Source organism: Ischnura elegans, chromosome X, assembly GCF_921293095.1.
Source record: "Ischnura elegans chromosome X, ioIscEleg1.1, whole genome shotgun sequence".
Lineage (NCBI taxonomy): Eukaryota > Metazoa > Arthropoda > Insecta > Odonata > Coenagrionidae > Ischnura > Ischnura elegans.
Genome location: NC_060259.1, coordinates 95,246,689 through 95,272,463, shown reverse-complemented (window position 1 = coordinate 95,272,463; position 25,775 = coordinate 95,246,689). Strand labels below are relative to the sequence as shown.

The following is a 25,775-nucleotide window of genomic DNA, read 5'->3' as shown; positions in this document are numbered from 1 at the left end:
AAAACGAAAGGCATTGATTTCGATTCCTTATCCACCATTAGTGTATTAATAATATACAAATTATTTGGTTTTAGAATTCCCAGTATAGACGAATGACAATGGTCAATTTTAACTGCATTTAAAAAAGGCCAGATTGGCGCCCATGCGATGCCACTCCACGTGACGTCGCAGGGACCTAGTTTCTATACGAGCAGATAGGAGTTTTACATCGTCTGAGATTGTCAATGCATGCATGAGGCACAGAGCTCAGTGAAACATCTCTTAATAATCACCTGTTAAAACTGGCTGAGGTCGGAGGTAAACGTATGCCATACTTACTTGACCAACATTGCACATTCTAAGATCATAAACAACTACGGCAAGGTGATACTTTATAGGTCTTCTCCAACCAGGGAGAAACACAAGGAGAACAATGAGACTCAAAGGCAAACACCATTAAGTCATCATCAAGATCTCCATCAATACCACTGACGGAAGATTTCAATCTCTGAAAATATCAAGAACATATTAAAAATATGACCGCGGAATAAATATCAAGAACTGGAGGATAGCATATGGCCTCCCTACATACCACTATCAAAGGTTTGGAGGAAGCACATGAGAAATGGTAGCGAGGATCCAGGAAACACTACATTATAAGGCATATAATGTGCAGAAACAATAACTACAAACTAATGCAGTCCATATCTGCAGTTGACAAAGTACATCAGCACTATCAAAAGTTTGGAGGAAGCACATGAGAAATGGGAGCGAGGATCCAGGAGGCGCTACATCATAAAGCATAGAATTTTCAGAAACAAGAAAAACACACGATTGCAGTCCATATCTGCGGTATGATACTGTACTGTATGACACTGTATTATACAGCATACAATTTTCCAGATAAACAGAAAATTAGCAGAAATAAAAAAGGTCATTATTGCAACTTTGCCATCTTCCTGTGGAGGCGTGCCTTCTCCTGATTAACACTATCCGCCTTGTAAGCTGCTTTGCATGCAAAGTGCATCCTAGTAGTATCAAGTAAATGCAAAGAAAAGCACAATGGCTCCAGTAAAAGAATGGCAATGATGTGGACAACCTACTAGCGGTAATGCATCTATATCATCTACGGCTGCCAAGACATCGAAAAGAGTGTCCACACTTAGTGGGCAAGAGGAAAGCACCTGGATAGTCTTCATTTTTAGCACACTTATCAAATCATACAGCCTCCTTGATGAATAGGATAAGTGTCCCCTGTTCACATAATGGAGGAAGGCATTACAACCCTCACCATCAGGAGCACCTTCATGTTTTCGACAATATTCATATTTTGTAAAACGTCGAGATTTCCTAGCTACATACCCAGAGAAGTACCCGAGGACATAGTCCGATGAATGGAGCACATGTTAATTATGATCATCCTCCATTATTACAGGCATATTTTCCGCCAGGCTCCCCTTATCAATTATGTTGTCCATGATGCCTCTGAGCTTGTCATGACGATCCCGTGAATCGTCTATGTCAGCCGTTGACACCAGGGTCTTCAACATATTCCCCCCAGATATATTGCTCCCCCTGGGTGGCTTGATCAGTGGATATGTGCTAATGAGTTTGAACATCTGCGCAAACAACACTGAATCTGGGTGATCATTTGATCCACAGGCAAAGCGCATCATTCCAAAGAATCTCTGCAAAGAATAAGTTAAAATTGTCCATTTCAATTCATAAACTACAATTTGATATCACTCCTAAGAATAACTACAATATAATATTCATAGGAATAACCAAATGTGATCCACATACTTCCATCCAAATTCCAAATCATCCTGAGTTAATCTGGCAGTCATCAGGTACTCAAATCCACATTCCGCCTCCAGAAAGATGTAACGCTCTAAAGCCGTGCGAATGCTCACTTTAAGGCCTATTAAAGTGTTCCCCGATAGAAAACAATACCCATTTTCTAGAGCAGCCTTTTCCCATTCCTCGATGTAAGCAAGGAAATTTTGAAGAGCCTTAGGAACAGATAAGGAAAAAATTACAGTTACTCTCCATACCTTGCTGCAAATTAGGAAAGACCAATTAAATATTGAGCAAGAAGAGAGAATTCCCAGGTGTGACATAAGGGAATTCGGAAAGGAATGCACATTCTGCATACAAGATTTCAAGTGTGCCTACTTTTTAAATCCAAGCTTCAAAGCAATTACAACTTATGACTTACATTCCATTTTTCTGATCCCTTCCTTAGCGCGCCCACTTGAGTACGTGAGTTCAGAGACTGAATAAGGTCCTGTACACGCTGTATTATTTTTATAGAAGGATCACTGTCCTCCAAACCATCATGCCGACCTTTGTAGACCTGCATGGCCGCCGCAACCTTACCACAGAAGAACTAAGATGAGAGAGATTACATTACCTATGGTTCGAAAGACGTATTTCACAGTCTATACAGCACAAGAAGAACCACTATACCTGAGAGGCTCTACGAACATTCATCTTCTGGTAAGGTTTCGGGCGTATATGGTCCTTGGTCAAATCAGGGCAAGCCTTCAATAAGAAATCCACATGGATTTCCCAGTTTCACAATGGCCTCCCGGTGCTTCAGTTTGACGATACCATCAGGTGTCTGCAGAAAGTTACATAAATAAGGAAAAAATTGAAAATTAAGAGACATCAATACAATTGCACAGAAAAAATTGCATCAAAGTTAAGTAAGATGCAATGAAAAATTACCACGTATATATATATGGAGAACGGTGCTTGAGGCACAGCCCTTGCTCAAAAAGCAAGACAAAGCCTGCACCCATCTACCTCTAAATGGCTGGTACATCATTACCAGGGCATCTCCACGCTGATTTATCTGGTGCTTTGGGGTATGGTCTCCTAGGCCAACCACTTTAAGCTCCCTCCGGTCGAAAGCAACACATTGGGCGAGCTTCATTTCATCGATTAGGAGAGCACCTAGGGAAACAAATTTAGTAAATAAATAGTATTTTTTGCGCTTAGGCAGAAAAATAAATCTTCAATTAAACATCATAGTGATACCTCTCTTCTCCACAGACGGAAGCAGGGCCTTTTCCTTCAAGCAGTTATAGGTTGCCTCCTGGAATCCATAGGCCCCTTTGATTTTCTCCAAGTATCGACGAAGGGTCTGTGCACTTGGTAACGCTAATATTCCATGAGACCTGAGGTGCTCATAAGCTTTTGGGCTCTTTATCCTTATTACTATACATTCATACACCCAGTTATTAGTATAGCGTCTACCTCTTGAACTGACTCGTTTTGAGGACTCAAAACAGGCTCTGATAGCCTCTTGCTGAGCCACAGATAGACTAGCTACTTCAGCCTCCAAGATGTCAGCAGGTTTAGCACTGGTCCATACTCTCAACTCCTCCATGTACTTTTTTAAGTCGGAGACCTAGAAATTCATCAGTTAGTAAGTAAAGTGATGAAATGCACCATGCTGAACCAACAGTCAACCATACTATACCTTAGTCCACAGGCGTGCAGCCTAATCTCTACATTTTGTCAAGGCAACTTTCAAGTATTTCTTTTTGACAAGAAACACTTGCTGCCGTCTTTCTCTGTCAGATGTTTGCTTCCTGGACAAATTGCACTGTAAGCAACGACTGCTAGGCCCCCTGCCTCTTGCCCTGTTTTGCTCCACAGAAACATATCCGGCACACATTGGATATGCCCTACAAAAATGAAAGAGTGGGTCATAGTTATAAAAATGTAAAAGCTATGGGTCTTAAATAAGTTGCTAATCCTGTGCAACATATTACTCACGCAAAAATAATACAGTTCGCTTTAACATAGCATTATTCTGTAAAAAAATAAGAATTAATGAACGTAAGACAACATGCAAATACTTACACAAACTGTATGACTGCCCCTTGGCGGCGATAATGAGACAGTGATATGTCAAAAGTAATAGGAAGGAAAGGGGGAACCTTGGCCATTAGGTAAGAAGTAGATTAGGAAAAGAAATGAGTACAAAAATGTATCATTTAGACACACCTTATGTCAATTAATGGTAAAAAGATAACATCCACACCACTGTAATCAGGGGTGCAGATAGGAATTAAGGCTGGGGGGGTTTAGGTGCAACTAATACCAGGGTGTGTGAGGTTATGGAATACCCACCAGGATAGCGGTAGGTTTGATATTGATAAACTGCGGAATTTTAAGATAAATGGTTCAAAATGGTGTGTTTTACGGCTTTCTGAGGGACATTTTATTAATCCTTACACTATTCCATTAATCGGGCAATATCAATCAAGTAAAATGGATAAAACTTAAAAAATTATGAGCTCTTTATCCCCCACCCCCCCTCCCCCCCCCCCCATCGCTGCACCAATGACTGGAATGAATGCGATACTGCCGAGTGAAAAGGATCACAGTATAAGGGAAAACAATGAAACCGATGAAATCGGAATGGCCATGTTAGAGTTGGAGTGGATAAGAAAATGAAATTAATTATACACTTTACAATTGGAGTTGCGTGAAGCGATTAAGTATTGTAGATAAACAAAACAGCATTAGGAGTGGGATAGGAGATGGTAGCTAATGACATTTTGGTGGAAATGTGCATCATTGCCAACTTCCTAGCAGATGTATCAGTCTCGTTATTACACATCGGCTCAACCGTAGCTGGCGAGGTGTAGTGGAACAGCATCTCATAAAAAATGGTAAAAATATCCACATGTTTCTTTTTATTTTGAAATAGTATTGAAATAAAAAAGAAATTAAGTGGAAAGTACCCAAGTTTTAACATTTATTATATTAGCGCAGCTTCCCAGCAGCAGATGCGGATTCAGACCACAACCTAGTACTTATGAACGTAAAATTGCAATGTAAAATTCAAAAGACTTATGAAAGTTAGGAAGGCGAAGAAATGGAACGTAGAAGCCCTGAAAGGGAGTATGAGGAGAGAATATCAGGAACTAGTGACATTAGTATACGGGAGATTGAAAGTACTAAGACTTTTGAGGAAAGATGGAGTAATATTAAAAATGGAATCGTCAAAGCGGCTGAGAAGTCAATTGGTTACGTTGACAGTAGAAGGATAAAGAAGCCGTGGATAACGGAGAACGTGATAAGGGAAATGGAGGAGAGGAGGAAGTGGGAAAACGTGGACACAGAACAGGGCAAAAGAATGTATAGACAAATTAATAATCGATTACGGCGTGAAAATAAGAGAGCAAAGGAGGCTTGGTGGAAAAGGCAGTGCGAGGAAATGGAAAAGTTCCAAAAGGGTGGAGAAGTAGGCGCGTTCTACGCCAAAGTTAAGTCGCTATCGGGCGGCAAAAGAGGGCAAACAATGCCTAAAATTAAGGCTAAAGATGGGAGCATGCTAACCGAGCGAGAAGAGGTACAGAGTAGATGGAAGGAATACGTGGAGGATCTGTATGACGGAAGGAAAAGGCCGTAGAGATTGACTTTAGAGGATGAAAGTGAAGTGGAGGAAGATAATCTTGGAACGGGGATATTAGATTCGGAAATAGAGAAAGCACTTCGTGATATGAAGGTCAGGAAAGCAGTAGGCGTGGACAATATCCCGTGTGCGCTTCTGAAAAATCTAGGGAAGGAAGGTAAGAAACGGTTTTTCGAACTAGTACGCAGGATCTATGAGGAGGGATGTTGGCCGGAGGATTTCGTGAAGACGGTTGTAATTCCGCTACCGAAAAAGAAGAAAGCTGTGAAATGTGGAGATTACAGGGCTATTAGCCTAATATCGCACGCGGCGAAAGTAGTGCTAAGGATATTGAACAGACGAATGGAGGCCAGAGCAAACGAGTATTTGGGCGAAGATCAGTTTGGTTTCAGAAAAGGGAAGTCAACTCGTGATGCAATAGCTGTAATGAGGTCCCTCGTCGAGAGGAACCTAGAATATGAGCAGGACGTGTATGCCTACTTTGTGGATTTTGAAAAAGCTTTTGATAGTAAACTGGGTAAAGTTATTGGATATTCTCAAGAAAATAGGTGTAGATTGGAGGGATAGACAACTGATTCGTAATCTGTATATGGCCCAGACTGCGCAAGTGAGGGTAGCAGACGGAGAATCTGGGTGGGCAAGAATGGGACGAAAAGTGAGGCAAGTCTGTCCTCTATCGCCACTGCTATTTAACGTGTACGCTGAAGAGATGGTAAGGGAAGCGTGGGATGAGTTAGAAGGTGGAATAAAAGTGGGAGGAATGATGTTCAAATCAGTGAGATTCGCGGATGATCAGGCGTTGATTAGCCAGTCAGCGAGGGGGCTGCAGGCTCTAGTGGATGCGTTATGCGAGCGTTGCGAGGAGTATGGGATGAGGATTAATCACAAGAAAACTAAGGTTATGCGGTTTTGTAAAGCATCACGAGCGAGGAATATGAGACTAAGATAAAAGTGGGTGGTGAAAAACTTGAGCAGGTTGAGCAGTTCAACTATTTAGTCAGTACGTTAGAGGAAAACGGATAAAGTAGTAAGGACATAGGGAAGAGAATTGCATTAGCAAAGGAGGCGTTCATGAACAGGAAGGAGCTTCTGAGAGGATCGTTATGTAAGAGCTTAAAGAAAAGGTTAGTGAAGGGTTTGATCTGGAGTGTAGCGCTCTACGGTGCGGAAACGTGGACACTGAGGACACTGAGGAGGGAAGACGAGAGAAGATTGGAGGCGTTCGAGATGTGGATATGGAGAAGAATGGAGCGGGTGAAATGGACGGAGAGGAAAAGAAATAGTGTGCTGGATATGGTTGGCGAGGAGAGGCAGCTTGTGGATGAGGTACGCAGGAGACAGAATGTATGGATGGAGGGAGTGCTTAGCGGGTAGGGGATTTTGAAAATGGTGTTAGAGGGTAGAATGTTAGGGAAACGAGGGAGGGGAAGGAAAAGAATAGGATTTTTAGATAGATTGAAAGGGAGTAGGCCTTACATTGAATTAAAGAAGGTAGCGCTGGAAGGAAAGGGAGGCTCCCAGATCACTTCTTTAGTACTCCATGGATACCTACCTTAATCGGTAGAATACTATAATAATAATAATAATAATAATATTTATACAAAAAATCTGTTTCAGCAAAAGGAAAAGTTAAACAGAGATTATTAAATTATGTTATATCCACCATATATTTTGTTATCAAATTATTCATGATGGTATTAAATTTTAACTGAGTTAATCTATAATTCATCCTGCGTTGCTTAAAGAGCTCTGCATTGATGATTTTAGGAAACACAAATTTGACTCCAACTTTCCTCAAATTACTTGTTTGTAGCGTAATTTGACATCGAAAGGGAAGGACTTCGTACTCTTCAGGAGAAAGTCTACGGAGGCATGCATCCATCATTTTCGAAGGAATGAAAACAAATGCTAAATAGGGCGATTTTATTTGATAACATTAGGTTTTTCACGTCGCAATCTTTTACGTATTATGTTGTGACCACTTAGCTTAGTTGCACAAAAAATGCATCTCAAAACTCTTCCTTTTCCTCCATGTTTAATGCTATATTTGTCTATTTTCATTCCACTAAAATTACTAATTTGGCGATGGAACTGATTATTTCTTACCATCTTAGGCGTACTATTATTGCCTGTCAATCGCATCGTTGGAGTGGATTTATGCCTGCCAGAGGCTGCAACAAGGAGAAAAATTGATATCTTACCGAGGAGTCTGAATGAGGGATTCACAAATGGTGTTCGTTTTCAAAATGTTTTTCAAGAACAGTTAGCTGTACATACAAGTCTAAGTAATAAGAGGAGCATTTAAAACCTTTTCTGGCGCTAAACACGCGAGTAACATCGGACGCTGAGTTGATGAATATTAATTCTGGTTTATTCTACAAGTGGACAGCAGATATTTTCCTCCATGCAGATAACCAAGTAAAGGCCCGAGATAGAATTTGCTTTAAATTACTATAACACCCTGCACCAACCTTATGATGCCACACTAAGCTTTCATATGCTCTAAATGCCCGATAAACAGTATTTTATACCTAAATGACTCTGACTGTTCGCCAGTAACAGATATTTTGCCCTGTTCTTTTTACTGAACAGGATCAAAATGAACTGTTAAACCCACTTCTACCTGTTACACTCTGAATTGGTTCGAACATCATTGAATTACCATATTACGGAAGCTCACGGTAGAAGATCGATCGTATAGATCGACAGAGAGTGCTCACGGAATAGAAAATTTATCGAAATCGCTCAGTTTAAATAAATCACTTTGTCTAGACGAAATCCCTTCTCACGTTCTATAAAGAGCTAGCTTCAGAAATTGCCCCCTACTTGCAGTTCATATTCAGTAAATCCATCGAGGAACGCGAGGAACCTAATGAATGGAAAATTCCCAATGTAACGCCCATATTCAAAGTTCGAGACAAGGACCAGCCCTCTAATTACAGGCCAATATCTTCAGCGCCCATCTCACGCAAAGTTCTTGAACACATTGCTGTCAGATCAATCATGAAACACTTCGACACGCAAAACTTTTTAATGAGAATTGAACATATATTCAGGAAAAATAGATCATGAAAAACCCAGGTAGCGCTTTTCGCACTCGATATTTTAGTCGCATTCCAGCAGACACGATTTTTCTTGATTTCAAAAAAGCATTTAATAAAGTCCCCCACGGTAATTAATTAATAAAACTGAAATCTCACGATCTAGATGAAGATGTCATTCCCTGAATAAAAGAACTTTTGAGCGACCGTGTGCAAAGAGTAGTATTAGACGGAGCAGTCCCCAACGAGGTAGAGTCACTTCTAGCGTCCATCAGCGTAATGTCATGCGCCCGCTACAATTCATTCTTTATATCAACAACATTAGTGTAATACTAAACAGTAAACGAAGATTATTTTAATTCGATGCCGCAGTTTTCAGGGAAATCCGTCCCAGTAAAGATAGGGATGAACTAACATACGACCTTGCTGCTAATCAAGCGTGGTGCGATGCGTGGCAGTTAGAATTAAATTTGAAAAAAAAAATTGCGTATAAAAGCTTTTCTGGAAAAAAATAACTCCCCAAAGCAAGGCTATTTCATTCAGGATACCCAAAAAGAGACTGTAGAATCCGTAAAATATATAAGAGTTAGACTCAATAATGAGCTATCGTGGAATAAACATATTCAGGAAGTAACAGGTCAAGCTAATCATAATTTGGGTTTTGTTAAAAGAATATTAGGAAAGAGTGACGACAAAGTGAATGATATTAGTTACTTCTCTCTCATTAGACCCCATTTAGAATACGCTACCGGTGTTTAGGATCCTCATGAAATAGGCATAAAAACAGAGTTAGAATGCATGCAGAGAAGAGCTGCCCGGTACGTGAAAGGTGGTTACGTTAGTCTTGTTGGCGTAAATTACCTCTTAGATAAACTCAAATGGGAATCTCTGTCAGACTGCAGACTTAAAAATAGACTAAAACTATTAGGTGAACTCATGAGCAGTGTATTTTTCGACGAAGTTGGCCATATCTTATGAACGCCAGCATGCTATGTTGTATCAGAACGTATAAAAAAATAAGATAGACTGTAGAACAGACAGATTCAGAATGTCGTCTTTCCCCGATCAATAAGCTACTATAACGGCAGCGTTAGAACTTACAAATAGGTTAGCTGTCTTGTAGCTTATCTTACTAGCCTATGTATTCTTTAATGCATGTTTATGAATTTTCTTAATATTTCTAAGGGCATTTTTTGCTTGTTTTAGCTTTATTAGAAGATTGCCTTCATGATTATTTGGCAAGTTTTGCATTTGCATGGATGTGGAAGTATTTTTTATAGTATGCGTAACATCTTTATGTCGGTGTGGTGTGCATATGGGAACCCTCTTGCCAATCACCCTACAGGTGGCTTACAGGGCATTATGTAAATGTAGATTACCTATTTCCGGAGTAGGAAAGAACATTGATTTACCAGCTTTTCAGCAAATTTATGCAATTTAGGTATTTTATCATTTCCATTTCATAAATACGTGTGTTTTCATAATACTTCACTGTCATGTATTACTAATTGATTTTTACTGCCCTTTTACCCCTCACAAATCAAGAAAACTGATTTTTATACGTATTCTAGTGCTTTTACGTGTGTTTTTATACAATTATCTCCCTTTACATATTTCTAATTGTTTTCTACCTAAAGGGAGGAAATTTCAGAATATTCAGTTTTTTCTCCGTAGCTTAGATCGCATTAGCACTTTCTCTTGGTTTACTGAAGGGAAGATACATTGCAGCCGCACTATTATTTACGGTAGTCTCAATAACTACTCCTACTAGAGCTAAGAAAACATAACACTGCCACACCACCTTGCTAAATTCAATGATTCTCGAAGAAAAACGAGATTGGGCGTGTTTTTGAAAAATTAATCATGTTTTGGGCTGCTGTATCTCTCGAACAGGTCGACTCTATGTAACACTGTATACAAACTTACAGCCTGTAATAACTAATAAGTATTTACACCAAGTTTTAAGTTTCCACCTCAAGAAAAGCCATTTTGGACGTTTTCCCGGCATTTTGGACATTTTCCCGGCACCACTGTGCAATGGCCCGAAATGCACGTACAAATTGAACAATGAGGAAACGAGAAAAAATGCCTGAATTTTTCCGGATAAGTATTATTTACACCAATGGTCCCTTTCGTTAATGCATTGCTTAATGAACGGATGAGTAATTACTGTACTGTTGATTTGTTGAAGCAGCTGTCGGCAGTGGCGCAGCGATGGGGGTTTTGGGGGATAACCCCCCCCCCCAGAGCTCAGAGGAATAGCTAAGTTTAACCCATTTTACTTAATTAGATTAATATTACTTATAGAATAATGTAAGGCTTATAAAAACATTCCTATTAGACCGTAAAATTCACCATTTATCTTTAAATTTTTCTCGGGAAGGGCCCCGCAACTATCGCTTCCCCTGGCGGGTATGCAATGCCGCTTAACTCCCAAGTATTGGTTGTGCCTAAAACCCTCCCTAGCCTTAATTCCTAGCTGCGCCCCTGGCTGTCTGCATTGAAGCAGAGAGCAGCGGCTTCAAGTATTTGAGGCTGAATGATAAAATTTTGTGAAAGGCAGCTTAAAGGCGTGACTTAATGATATTTGGCCAAATATCATTAAGTCACCAAATGCAGCACCTAATAAATACAATTCTAATATGTTGGTCCGAGTTACACGTCGGTTCAATTTTGGCCTTCAATCCGCCAGTTTTACTTATCTCCATTGGGCGACGTGAGTTACTATGAGAACCGGGCCAGCTATCTGATTGCCGATATGGCGTCCAATCCTATTTTGGATATTGATATATTTGGTGAAAATGTCTTCTATGCGATAGAAGTGAAAGAGATAACTCATCTCTCGAAGCATCATATCTCAACCGAATGGCAAACGGGTGAGAAAAAAACGTAAAATGGATATTGATGATCAAATATTGAATCCACATTTTGAGCAACGTGCTCAATTTAGTGTTTAGGTATAGTACTAAGCAATCGTGGCCGACATCAATGAAATCAGGTAATGAAATTTGATCAAAAAATAATACGTGGAGATTTTTGGGCACACGATGTGGCTTAAGTCAGCGCAGTTCTTCCGCCAGATCAATATCAATGGGATAGAACTCGTGAAAATTCATCTCCTGAATTGAAAATATAGCTGAAAGTTACCCGACTGTAAGAGCACAACATCATTCATGTAAAAAATTGCCTAGAACTTCATTGGAATAAAAGATTGTTTTTATTCACTTACTAATGGTGAGAGTAGTCATCACCGATTACCAAGAACTAGGATTGTAAAAGTACCAACGATAAAATACATTACAAGTCGCTAATTAACGATCAGTTATAACTTTGAAGCGAAATAAACAGGCGATGTATCGACATTGTTTTTCAGTTTATAACTAAAATGTTGGAAGCGAGCATGTATAGAGTATGAAAATTTTTCGCTCTCTGATCATTGTCGCAAAGGGACTGAGCCCAGCCAATGTATACAATGGATTCCGGGAATGAGGAAATGCGTGTCGAGAGGATCGAAATTAATATAAGGACGCAACAAGAGAGAAGCGACGCTCAAATTAAATTGGGCCAGCAGTGACGATCTTCATTTGGTTTAAAAAAATGAGCTGGATTCTAAAAATAACAAATGGCCGGAAAAATGGCGTGTACGGGTCGCGTGGCTGTGAGCACGGCCACAGCCGTACAAAGGCTTTTTATCAATGAAGAGAGAGCACGACACGCGGGGCAACGCCTCCCTCCCCCAACCGTACCGGGGACACGCGTGCCAGCACACACGAAATCCCGCCATTTCCCCTGCGAACGGCGGGAAGAAAAACGCGAAGGAGGAAAAGCGACGACAATGTACACCCCCCCGCCCCCCGGCGGCCAAAGTCGAAATTTGCGAAACATCCCTCTCCTGGGATAAGGGGGGGATGGCGGCTAGCGGCATGGGGTAGGTAAGGGCCGAGGCGCAGAGGGAGAGGTCGGAGGGGGGGCGGGAGGGGAGAGGGAAGGGGAAGGAGGGGGAAGCGACGCCAGCGCCGCGCGATGCCAGTCGCCACAGGCGTCGCGGAAGCACTCCTCACTCGGCGTCCCCCGTGCGCCAACGATCCATCTTTGCGCCGCACCCGCGCCTGCGAGTCCGTTGGCTGGGAGTGGCGTGCTCACCTGGGAGGAGGTCGAGGCGGGCGGGCCGCCGTGAGAGGGGGCCGCACCCGGGTCTCGTCGTCTGGTGCTGAGCGGGGCGCGGCATGGCCGAAGGCGGAGGTTTACCGCCAGAGGGCGCCGAGGGCCGGAGGCTGAGCGAGGACTCCGGGGAGGCGGACGCACCGCCCAAGCCCGAGAAGAAGGCCAAGAGCGTGTCCTTCCATAGCGGCACCAGCCTGCCCATGGAGAGAAAGATCTCGAGCGGTGAGTGGAAACGTCACTTGTCAATTGCCCACGACATTGCCACCTTCGCGCTGACACGCACGGAGGGATCGCACCACCTGCTTGACCATCCTCACGACGTCCAGTCAGGATCGGAAACGAGGTTTCGCTCCAGACGTGCGCGAGTCCACGGAGCAGCGAACCGGAAGGCGAAGTGCGGTCTTCGAGTGGGTAGTTGTTCTGGGATGAGACGGCCCCCGACGATGCTCTCACCGTTCCGCGGGTAAACAGAGCCGTGGCGCGGCTGGGGGTCGGAGGGCCTCGTGGGTGCCCGGGGCGGGTGGCGCAATTGGGACGTTGGCCCGCCCCCGCCCCGGGCCCCGCCTCTCTCCTGCCCCGATCGATGCGCTCGCAATGGGGCGCCGAGACGGACTCCGCCTCCGGGTGACCGCCAAAGCGCGGCCGGGGGAGCAGCACGTGACCCTCGCGATAACGCCGCACTTTTATCTCGGCTTTTCGTCAACGGGCTCGTCCTCGCCATGAATAAGCGGGCTCATCAAGTCGTGGACCATTTCCCGTCCACTATCGATCGATATTCCTTCCCACGCGCTCCCGGCCGCGGTGCTTTTGAATGGAAAGCGTTTGCCGAATCGAAATCGTAGCCAATGGCTGGCACGAGTGCCGAGTGCCGTGACTCACTGATTGTCGTGTTATGAGCGGCCCGACGTGGTGGCACAACCTCATCAGGCATCAACATCAAAGCGTGACAGGAATCTGCTAATCTATGAATTATGCAACGTTCGTATGACCTATGGGACTGTAAGTCCACATTAGGTCGCAAATGAGCAATAGCCAGCGTTCTGTATTTCTTTTAGTTTTCCTCCATATATTTATGACATAATTTTAGCCAATACTCGTGCCAAGGCTTTACTCCGAATAATACGCCACGTGAATATATTAAGGACTATTGTCAATGCTCTTCTTATAAAATTCCGGCAAATGCTATGATATACCAGACAACGTTCTGACTATATGAAACTGGATCATCAGTGAGAGCTTAAGTGAGTCATTGGTGACTCCGAAACAAGAGGGGCGATACTGAGTTATGATGTTTACTCATTGGGAAGGCACTGCTATACCTGTGATTTTTACAATTTAAGCACTTCATCATCACCTGTTATTATATGATTACTATTTAATACAAATTAAATACTGAGGCTGGAAATCAAATTCCGAGGATAAATTTGCAATGTGATAACTAATTAAATTCTTCTCTACAGAAAAATTGATTCTTATTAAGAGAAAATTTCCCACGATGATTTGACCAAAAGGGCATATACCTATTAGAATTTAAAAACTAAAAAATATTCATCAAATAAAATAATACTTATTTAAAAAATAAATTATTAAAAAGTTGAGAAATTATTCTTTTATATTTTAACTTTAATCTGAATACGACATAATTGATTCAAACCGAGGTCATGCATAAATTGTTAAGTGAAATTCGCGTACTTTGCCTTCTTCTGATCGGCAATAAAATTCACACACTCTTCATGACACATTGTAATGCTAATATATCACTTTTTGTTGAACTCAAAAGTCATATTCTGGCCAATAGAAGTATGTACAACACCAGTCCCAGATGCAATGCCCTGAAAATCGTAATCGACAGCTCTCAAGCATTTCCTTAGTCCAAATGCTGTAAATATTTCGTCCTAGTTTCATACAAATATTTATGCAATAAATACTAATATACAAGTATGAAAATGATAATATTTGCAAAAGAGACATCTTACACTCTTTGTTCATTGAGTTCAAGCGCTAACTTATCTTAACATACAGCAATAGCAATGAGTAATACTCGCATCAAGTTGCGCAACAAAGGAAGAGATTTTCACTAGTTATTTGGACCACAGTGAGTAAAATAAACGCTTGGGAACTAGCGCCTCTGTTCTGTAGCGCGTTGCGAAGCCTTATCATAAAATGAGTCATCTTTATCTCCATATTTTTCTTATCAATAGCTTTCAGAATGCTTCCTGCTTGTTAGTCGCACCTGTATTCTGTGGAAAAGCGTTGAGTCGAGGCAGTTAGTTTCAAGCAAGAAGAGACTTCGTTGAACAAATAAACCGTGTTTTATTATGATAACGTAACGATTGTCTACATGCAAAGACGAGCTATGAGGCTCCTCCCGTTGACTTGTGATGAACCTACAATGAATTCGTACATGAAAACATTTTCCACATCAACATTGGTATGAATGTGAGGTAAACGTGACTTTTCACATCAAAGACCACTAAATTATTGTCCTCGATACTGTCCTTATGGGGTGGAATTACTTCGAACGATAAAGGTGAAAACAATTTAGCTTCCATATGACATATCATAAATGGATTAGGGAATACAGAGTAGATAGATTTTTGTTACTGCAATCACACGATTGCCTCGCAAATTTGGCAATTCCCATCAAATTCAGGGTAGAAAGTTAATTATTTATAAGGATTGTTGGTTAACATCTTTTTGTTGTGTCGGCAGTAAAAATTTTCGTCGCCTCTAAGAATAACATAGCTATGTAGAATATCTCGAAGGCAAGAAAAGGAACGTTTCAAGAGATAAAGGAGAAGGAACTATACATATCAGTCAATTTACGGATCACCTTGAACAAAAGCCATAAAGTGCCACAAAATTCAATTTCACTCTATTCCTTGAGATTACGTTGTTATCGGATGAATAGCAAACATCCGAAAATATTCATTGAGAGATGCTTTACAACATTCACTGAAATCTAGGAGCCACCTCTAGGGTGATTGGCAGGGGGTGACAAATCACCAACATGCAGCATGCAAGAGGACCACCACATGCACACCGCACGGTCATAGAAATATTACGCACACTAACAAAATATACATGCTTATTCATAAAAAAATTGCTAATGGTTAGTAATTCCTAGAGAAAATACATGCAAGGTTAGAACTATGAAAAAACATGCAATGAGTGATCCTAGCGAGCGACGCCATTAATCCTATCAATTGAGACAACGTTGCTATCCTTAATAGTACGAGGGAAGAATGACATTTTTAATCTCTCTGTTTTGCAGTCCATTTCTTTTATTTTATTCTTATGATCGCGTCTACTATAGTACGATGGTAACCGAAGGATATGATTCACGTCGTCTGAGAAAATATCTTCTTCGAATTTCCTAAGTAAGTTAAGCCTATACTTCGATCTACGCTCCTGTAAAGATTCCCATCCTAACTCGTGTAACATACTTGAAGTGTTACCGCTCAAGAGCTCTGATAAACACACGCATAAATGGTACAGAAATGTGGGAGTATTAGATGCTTCGGAGCGTGATCATAAACGAAAACACAAGGGCTGACGAGGGCCAATGACGATTGCGGGTATGGAGACTACAAAATAGCCCAGTGTACACGCAAATGAATGAAAATGACAAAAATACCGAAATACGCGTAAACGTCATTTACCCTCGTCCGTGCTTTCGTTTGTGACCTCGATCCTTTAAAGCAGATACTCCCAGAAGTCAGGTCCATTCTTGTGTGAGTGCTTGTGTTTTTGAGTGCGTGTGTGAGCAGCCAGGTGTCCCTCGCTGCCTCCCATCAGCCCCGCCAAGGATCCCAAGTCACAACCCAGGCACCGTAGCAGCATTCTAAGCGAGGTCCCATTACCCCTGCAAAGGGTATTCCGTAGGTTATGCGTCTGAAGTGGTCACTGTCGAACATTCTCGAAAACCACCGCGGGGAGCAGGGGGAAGTGCTTTCAGGTGGAGAACCTGTAGTTGGTTTCTGCCTCGGATTTCCATGGAAAGTCAGCACTGGTAGTTTGGTGTTCTCGACGATTGGTGCCTATTGTTTACGGAAACTTGAGACCCTTATTTTTTCAATGTGTAGCCATAGTAGCTCACCTAATCTTCGAAATTATTCTCTTTTGTTTACATGCGGAAATCAAGCTGAATTTTATCCAGCCCATCTTCATCCCTCATATGGGATTCTACTTATCAGGGAAAACTGTTGGTAATGAGGAGAATCGTTAATTACGACTTCAATATATTGCGCTGAAAAAGTTGAATAGTAATAAGAAACAAAATCGAGGTTGAAATGCCACGAAATCATTATATCCTACGAATACACTCATGGGCTAATTGTTGGTGACTCTGGTCTTGAATGATTCGGCACCATAGTATAGTGGAATAAATGAAGATAAAACTCTTTTCCCCTAAAGTCAATCAACCAAGACAGCACTTTCACACCAAAGTCTTACTGATGAATCACTGTAGTCGATTACATCTTGGAAAATTAAACGCGCCCCACACGAGTGATGCTCTCTGGAAAAATCCATCTCGTTTTGATTGATATTAAAGTCTCTTTCCACTATGTATCCCCCGACAGATTTCCTTAAGATTAGCTTTTCATGTGATAGAATGCCCAATTCTGTGCCATTTTTAATCATAATTTTCCATTTTTAAACACAGTAAGTTTTCGAATAAAAGTGGTTTGTGCGATCGATCGTAATTCGATCAAGGCATCCTCCATATCGATCGCCCTGCTTCCGAGCACGACTTCTCGCTTTTCTTTGCCAGCAATCCCTCCCTCCCTGAGCCCCATTTTCCAATTCGTGGCCGAAGAATGCGGGCCCAATTCATCTCCATATATATTCGGAGGCGTTGTGCTCCCCCCCCCCTTCCATGGTCCCCCCCCCCCAACCTCCCTCGTCTCAATCTCTCCCAAATGGTCTAGTTTCGCCACTCTCTTTCCTAGCTCACCGTTTCTCTCGCAATGCATTCAATTCCACTCACCCTCTTTTTCAAATTGGAAGAAATCAATTCGAAAGGCTAGCGTTATTTTCTCTGAGGAAGTGACACCCCTTCACCCGTTAACACTGGCCGGCTCATCTCCAGAACTTATTTATGCAATGGCAGAGCCAATGACATTCAATCTCAATCGTCATTTTCTTTTCCATCATTAATTGTACTCCTTTTTGTCATCTCCTTTCTCTTTGATCGTCTTCCTTTCGCTTCCCTCCGCATCGTATTTTTGAATAGAATGCTATGGAACACTGATGCTCTTTTATTTTACCGCTATACCGTTATTCGTCATTTAAATCCAAAGATCACGGAATAAGTATCTCGGCGAATACCGTTAGCGATGAAAACCTCGATTCCTCCAAGAAAGTGGGACTCCTTGACTGTGTAAAATTGTTTATATCTCATTCTTCCTGCTAATTTGGCTGTATATTTACGCCGCTCTTTACTGCGGGAGAGTGTGGCATCTCATATTGGACAATGTGAACCGAGATGGGCATATCCATTGCCGAGTCATTAGTCGTCCGGTGGGTCAAGGTGCGGGTCACGTGATATGTCTTCGGCTCACGTGCAACCAAAGTGCCTCCACAGGCCATGGAAAATAATTTATTGAGTATATTTCATGTTTTCGTATACGCTCTCAATAACTCATCAATCCCTGGCTATATGCCTCAAATTGTTGCCATAGGAAACTCCCAGTTTAATTATCATCTTATTCCGAAATAGAGGATGCTTAATGAGAATGGTATTTATTTATAAATGTACGGAAATACAGCAGCCTACGAACGAAATTCCACTTCTCAACGATTTTTTCTCGACGCCGTAGGAACGTCGACAATTTGACAAAAAATACCTGAAAAGTCAAAGAAATATCTCATAATTACCTCAAAACCAAAACTAGAAAATTACGAAAAGTATGAAGAAGCAACTGTTGATATGAGAAAATTATTTTAAAAACTATCATCGATCACCACAGGTGTCATACATATCACACATGTTTCATATTATCGCACAGTTTGCACTACTTAAGTTCGTATAAAATCACGTTTTAGCATAAAATTCGTTAGTTTAGTTAGTCCCTGCAATGCGGAGTTGAGCGTATAGGCATGCCTCATGGCGGAGGTGGTCACACCAACCCAAACCGACTTAGAGTTAGAATCACCAAGTGAGAGATATTTTGTCGTTCTGTCTGAGGGATACTTCGCTTGATGACTTGTAGGGTCGCTCGAAATTATTTTTGATCACTGAATAATTAATTTTTTTGCAAGTAATGTCAGTATACCTGTATTTTTACAAAAGTTTCAAAGGAAAAAGAGGTAAAGAGCATAACTGCTCGGGAACCCTTAATACGTGCTCTTCTCATGAAAAACGAAAATAATGAGTAATGTGAAGACACGCATGGCATACGCATGAAACATGCACAATATTATCGTCTGTTTATATAAGGATCAATCTCCAAAAAACGTACATTTTCTGCGGGCAAAATAAAAAAATTAATTTTGTTTATATAAGAACCAAAATTGTGCAATTATAGTTCGTCAATCATACAATCTTGCGACATAGGAGGCAGAGATCGTTAATAATATTTACACTGTTTTTAAAAATTTTCCTTTTGTGCTGTCCACTGACATGATATGCATGTCCACGCACACAGCAGAAGAGGTATATTGTGTTTACACGAGAAAAAGTTTATTTTACTTGTCATTGGAAATTCTGTAACAAGACATAGTGTCTTATTATGCCCGTTACCATCTGTCATGTTCATGGACTGCCGAGTTCACGAAAATGATGTCTACGGACATGAAGATTTCCTCTAAATTAAGTTATAGTTGGGCCTGACAATTAGTTAGGACACTTTCCCTACTGCATTGAACTTGCATCTTTTAGCTGTAAAAGACATCTCAATTGTAATTAGTAAAAGATTTTATTTTTACTAACTTTTTACTTTTCCACGGACTGGTGATCTTGGCTCTCTCAAAAAACTGAACTTAAATTTTTCTTCCACGTGACAACATTCTCTAAACCAAGTATAAACTCAAACAACCCAATTTAGCTGACAATCTCCTTCTCTACACACTGTTTCTCCGGGCTGCCACCATCATCTATGAATAATGCCTCCTTTTTCCTGTGTCTACGGGCATTGCTTCTTAGGGTAGGAAACATGTTTTTTTATTTTATAATAAATATAATTTAACAAAAACAACCCAAAAAGACTATTTTGGAATGTTTATAGTGTTGTTACTTGTTTAATGATAGATGTTGTATTAAATTATTAATAAAAGGTTGTTAATACAATAAACACCTCTTCGAAAACCTATGTGGGACTGTCCACGGGCATGACGAATCATATTCTGTGGACATTAAATTTGGGGAATATATTTTTTTTCTTCACTAATTGGTCACTAAAATTGGTAAAATGGTACATATAATAAAATGCCAGTTTAGTTTTGATTTAACATTTTAGTGTTTTTATAGCAGTCCATGGACATAATTTTGTACGATATTGGGAGAATGACCCATAAACAAAATTCTCACTTATTAAGTGTTAATAACAACAAGGTTCAACATTAATATAGCGTGCCCAGTGTTTACCCAGGCAAATTGACCAATCCTCTTCTATCAAAAATACATCGCTAACCGCCCATAAAGTATACCTACATTTCTACCTTAATTTCCAAATAAAAAAAGAGGTGACTAATCAATGTGAGGGATGTTTCAATACTTACGAGGTCGTTTACTTTTGATGCGAAGTGAGGCGTTGGAGAAGGCGAACAAGAAAGATATCACGTATGGATAGAGTATCGGGCGAGCGTCTGGTTTACTGCTTTTTAAGGGGGGAAAACCCTCTGTCTCGCCACCGGCAAGATGCTCGTGTAGGAGCGGTGAGTGTCAAATCACACGAGAGCATTTTCTAGGCGGCCACCAGATGGTTTTTCACTTATCACGAATTTAAATGGATTTATCAAAGTCGCACCACACAGAGCGAACCGAAATCCACGAGAGCCACCATATAGACCACATTTAGAATACGCTGCCAGTGTTTGGGACCCTCATGAAAAAGGCTTAATAACAGAGTTAGAACGCGTGCAAAGCAGAGTTGCCAGGTATGTGATAGGTCGTTTCGATATTCTTGTTAGTGTAACTGACCTCTAAGATAAACTCGGATGGGAATCTCTGTCGGACCGTAGATTGAAAAATAGACTAGACCTTTTAGATAAATTGAAGAGCAGTGTCTTTTCTAACGAAGTCAACCATATCTTACGGACGCCAACATACTACGGAAGATCAGATCATATAAATAAAATAAGAGAGATAGATTGTAGAACAGACAGGTTCAGAATGTCTTTTTTTCCACGATCAATAAGAGATTATAACGGCAGCGATAGAACTCATAAATAGATTGCATGACTTGTAGTGTAGCCTACTAACCTATGTAAAACTTAATGCATGTTTCTTTATTTTATTATTATTTCTAACAGCATATGGTAGAATAATTTGTTAGTATACGTGACGCTTTTTGAACCGTGTGATGTGCATGTGGGAGTCCAATCGCATGCTGCATGCTGGTGATTTATCACCCCCTGCCAAACACCCTAGAGGTGGCTCGCAGGGTATTATGTAGATGTAGAGAATAAGCTATAGTAAGAGCTGCTAATGGGCATTTGTTTTGGGAATAATATAATTCATGGATTTCAGAATTTTTCAATGCTATTTCTCGCGAGTGCAGATACTGCCTTTCGAAGATAAGTGGATCCCTTCACGGGCACAATTTGAAATGCGTCCGAAGCGGCAACATCAACCAGGAAACGGCATGGGTCCTCTTCTATACACTCTCCTCTAGCATGGTGGTCGATCACCCCCTGCTGAGCACCCTAGAGGTAGATCGCTAGGTATTATGTAGATCTAGTGGCTTCGGTCTTGTGTTGACGTGACAAATGAAGAGGTGCTCGCGAACGGTGAGCACGAGCCAACCCGGAATCTCCGCCAGCGGAAAGCAAAGCCACTTCCGTCGCCGACCACACATTACACCTTTCTCCGCGACGCCACTCAACTGACCCGCTTTCAAATGACTCGTGCTCATTGAGCAAGACACACAGTGAGAGACATAGCGAGAGATAGAACGAGACAAGGAGCGAGAGACAGCGATACAGAGAGTGAGACACAGAGCCAGACACGGAGCGAGACAGAGGCCGTCAAACATCCGAGGCAAGCTCCTGATCGCGATGATACTTTAGGCGGGTATTTTTTTTATTCCCTCGGGTGCGATACATTGCAATTTTCTGAATGCATTTTTTTTCGCGAAAATTCGTCAAAATGTGTTTGGTGCATCTTGTTTGTCAATAAAAATGCACACGTGTTTCCCTTTAAAACCCATCAATTAATCATATACGTATTAAGCATGGACAATTACAGGATTTCAAATCACCATCAATCTAAGTTTCTCTGCCTTTCACATTTGACCAAATACAATGAAAACTAAAATTTTCTATAAAGGGTATTTTCATCACAGATGCAGATAGAAATCTTTGGAATTATAAATCACTATTATCACTGGAATAGTATACTTTATTGAGTTTTGCAGCGGAAAGTGGGCGAGGACTAGTAGCTTTAAAGCGGCCAGCCAGGATAGGAAAGCATGTTAGAAAGGAGACGTCGCGCTGCTTGGCAAATGCACGCAATTGACTGGGATGCACGCGTGACGGAGAGAGAGTGACCGGCGGTCGTGTGCACTTGCGGCCGCTCCATCCATTACCCATTCGGGCGATTATTGTCACGCGGAGGACAGCGAATGACATGAGCCAATGCTGTCCTTCACCGCGAGACGCGTTTATATGCGAGGATATGAAACTTGGCCTTTTCCACATTTCCACAGAAGTTTTTAGATATACTGGTCAATTTACCTGTACTCCTAACCTTGATAATATTATGCTGTAATGAAACCATGGTTGGACATAATTAATCACCACATGAAAAAAGCCGAGTTTCTACTCCATCAGCCCCTACGATAAAGCATCACCAACAAGTTACGCCCGCTACCATTAATTATACTAGGATCTGAAAAACTCATATAATCCCTTAACAGAATTGAGAGCGTCTTGCAATGGGAGCACATTGCATACAGACAATTGCGGTATTTTTTCAAATAATCAGGGACAATTAGGATTGAAAAGCAAGATAATAGGGTGGTTTCCTATTATTTTTTTATTGCCTTAATCGAAAGATTATTACTCCTGGAGTACGTATTTCACACTTTTAGATTTTTAAATGAAAATATCTATTTTTCGCGATTAAATGAAAAGTGAAAATTTTCAAGCGCGCGAAAACGCGACGCTTAAGTATGAATGCCGGGAAAAATCTCCGTACGTCGTATTTCTGGTTCCCCCTCCCGCCCGGTGAGGTGTCCTTGAGGCGAGGCTTAACGGTGATACGTCGCAGGCTGCTAGGGGGTAGCTGAGTACCTTGCTGGATGGTAGCGCTTGGCTTAAAAAAGGTTTATTAATACCTTATCAAACGAAGAAAACTTTCCGACCTTAGCCAGTTTTAATAGGTGATTATTAAGACATGTTTCCCTGAGCTCTGTGCCTCATGCATGCAATGGTAACCTCAGACGATGTATAACTCCTATCCTCTCGTGTAGAAACTAGGTCCCTGTGACGTCATGTGGAGTGGAATCGCATGGGCGCCAATCTGGCCTTTTTCAAATGAGGATAAAATTTGACCCTTGCCATTCGTCTAAACCGGTATTTCAAAAAATAAATAATTTGTGTATTTTGAATACACTAATGGTGGGTAACGAATCGCAATCAATGCCTTTCGTTTTCTTTGATGAAGGAAACTGCCCTATTTAATATAAAAAAATAAAGATAAACAATAACCGTAAAATTCTCAAGCATTCTCTCACAATTAAAATCATGCGAACCAGGGCAACGATCACGTTACCCCCTTCCAATTATCCGAGGTAAAGAGGTAAGAAAAACTCGGGTCACAGCAAATTTCATTTCTTCTGGAACCGCTCGGCCGGAAGAGGAGGGGAGACACGGGTGAGAACTGCAGAGACACAAACATCCGTCCACAACACGCACCAACAGCGATGCATGTCCGTATCTTTGCGCCCAACACTGGACGTCCGCATCACCATCCCTCACTTGTCTCCCTTCCATATTCAATCACTCATTTTCAACCAGACGCACAGTGGGCTAGAATCGAAAAAAGCTGGCCAAAACTTCAAAAACGATCTTTTTGAGCTAGGAAGTTGAAACTTCGCATATATATTTTAAAATGAATTTTGCGCACACTTGCCAGATTATATCTTTACTGTGCCTTCACGTTAACAGTATATTCGAGGTCAAAGTTGAACAAATTTAGCGAAAAACGACCACCCTCGATTTTTTCTGAAAATAGCCAACTTTATCCTCGTGCAGTGGTTTCACGAATAGTTTTATTAACAAAACTGTTATACCTTATTAATAAGCACTTCCATTCCTTCTATTTAGAGGGTTTATAAAGATTTTATTTCATCATTAACCATAGATATGTAACAAAATGGCGGAGCCTGTTTTCAGCCAATTTTTTACATAAACGTAGAGAAAAAGTAAATACTTCCGCCAAGTGACTTATACCACGTCATTATATGAAGCTTCTACATTGTGAATCTAATGTAAAACCTTGCACGAACTTGCATCCCCGAATTTTATATCGTTTTTTTCGAGCGTGCTGTCGACTGGCGGAGGAGAGTCCGGCGATGTGGCAGGCGTGTGGATGCGATATGGCCACATTCACTTTTATATCTGGATAATAGATATAATATTGATAGAAAATAATCAACAGAAAGTAAAACTTATTAATATTGCTACGAATGACTCCTATTATGCAATCGCTGGGCACTACAAGAGGTACACTGAATGGTTTCTTTCTTCCTGTGCATTCCATATAGTTCTGCGGAGAATGGACTTAAATCGTGTGCTTAAAGTAGGGAAACGGACTCTTTTATTAACAAACAAACTATTTCTATGCAAGAGCCGTCCATGATCCATGACCTCCTCTTCCATGCCTCCCATACCTATTTAAAGACGTTTTTCTTCATCTCTCGTGTGCGCCTGGTTCATGACATTGTTATTTGATTGCTTTTCACAATTAATAAAACCATCTTAAGCAGAAGTACGCACAAAGACAAATATAACGTTATGGCGAATCACATTTAATATGGCTTGGAGGAAAAAATGATATAACATTGCTTTTTTGTAAATTCTCTGAGTCGAGTACGCGAAAAGCGTTAAGAGGAAGTATTGACAGTGAAGACGCAATTGTAGATCAGAGTGTTGTAGGGCATAAGGCAGAGATTGTAACCTTAAAATGATTGCGGACTTGCGCAGTTAAAAGTGCGTACAGATTTTGAGGGGTATCGCTCAATCTGAGCTAATCTGAGTATCTGAGCGTAAACAGGCTGAAGGAAGACAGATTTCAATTAAAAAAGGCTTAGCTTTATTTATTAACGGCTTTACGAAATTAATTTGCGGGATAATTCGGCAGTTAATGACTACATCATTAAAGGTATTCCAGTAGTTGAGATAGGTGTACACGAAGCATTTTCCAGACTACACCGACTCGTGTTCACTTGAGAACGTGGCCTATCATCATCCGTAGATGCTCTTCTCTTCCTACGGCCACCGTCCAGCGCCCCCTCCACCCCCCCCCCCCCCCCCGCCACCACTCCTCCACCCCTCCTCCTCTTTGGCCTCCACACCGCCCCCTCAGCGCTCACGTTTCTGCACATTCCAAATCAGACAGTTCAAAATTTACTCTCTCATAAAAAACGATCCTCAACCCTTTCCTATTCATAAACGCCTCCTTCGCTTGCACAACACTCTTCCTTAATTCCTTATTCTTCCAGCTGTATCTGTTTTCCCCTAGTATGCGGCCCAAAAAGTTCAAATGCTCCACCTTTTTAAGATTTTTTTCCGTCTATCTTTAACTTAAGCTCCACATTCCTAGCCCGTGGACGACTACTAACAGCTAAAATATTCAGCTGAATAATCTGTAGCCGGTAAATGAAGAGAGCTTTTATAGTTACTCCCAAATTAGTAGTGAATTAACTTGAGTACGTTAGTACAAATTGTAAATGAAAACGAACCACCATACCAAAAACTAAACAGCACACCGC

General features: G+C 41.2%; 1 protein-coding gene and 1 long non-coding RNA gene across 7 annotated transcripts in view; one reads left to right on the top strand and one right to left on the bottom strand.

Annotated features, from left to right (window-relative positions):
* Positions 1 to 813: 813 nt before the first annotated feature.
* Positions 814 to 12,676, bottom strand: LOC124171880. 4 transcript variants are annotated; one of them, XR_006867999.1, is made up of 8 exons: positions 12,598 to 12,676; positions 3,467 to 3,674; positions 3,022 to 3,394; positions 2,710 to 2,937; positions 2,449 to 2,602; positions 2,198 to 2,368; positions 1,783 to 1,991; positions 814 to 1,667 (listed from the first exon to the last, which is right to left on the bottom strand). It is a non-coding gene; the product is annotated as an uncharacterized LOC124171880 (long non-coding RNA). The 4 variants fall into 4 exon arrangements; XR_006867998.1 differs by lacking the exon at positions 12,598 to 12,676 and adding an exon at positions 3,853 to 4,204; XR_006868001.1 differs by lacking the exon at positions 12,598 to 12,676 and adding an exon at positions 3,853 to 4,204 and having other exon boundaries at positions 2,788 to 2,937.
* Positions 12,504 to 25,775, top strand: part of LOC124171879 (inactive phospholipase C-like protein 2) — a 219,758-nt gene continuing 206,486 nt past the window's right edge. For all 3 annotated transcript variants that reach the window (XM_046551262.1, XM_046551263.1, XM_046551261.1), the window contains exon 1: positions 12,504 to 12,840. In XM_046551262.1, coding sequence (XP_046407218.1) covers positions 12,681 to 12,840 — 160 coding nt within the window. In that variant the 5' untranslated portion in view covers positions 12,504 to 12,680. The remainder of the gene's footprint in view (positions 12,841 to 25,775) is intronic.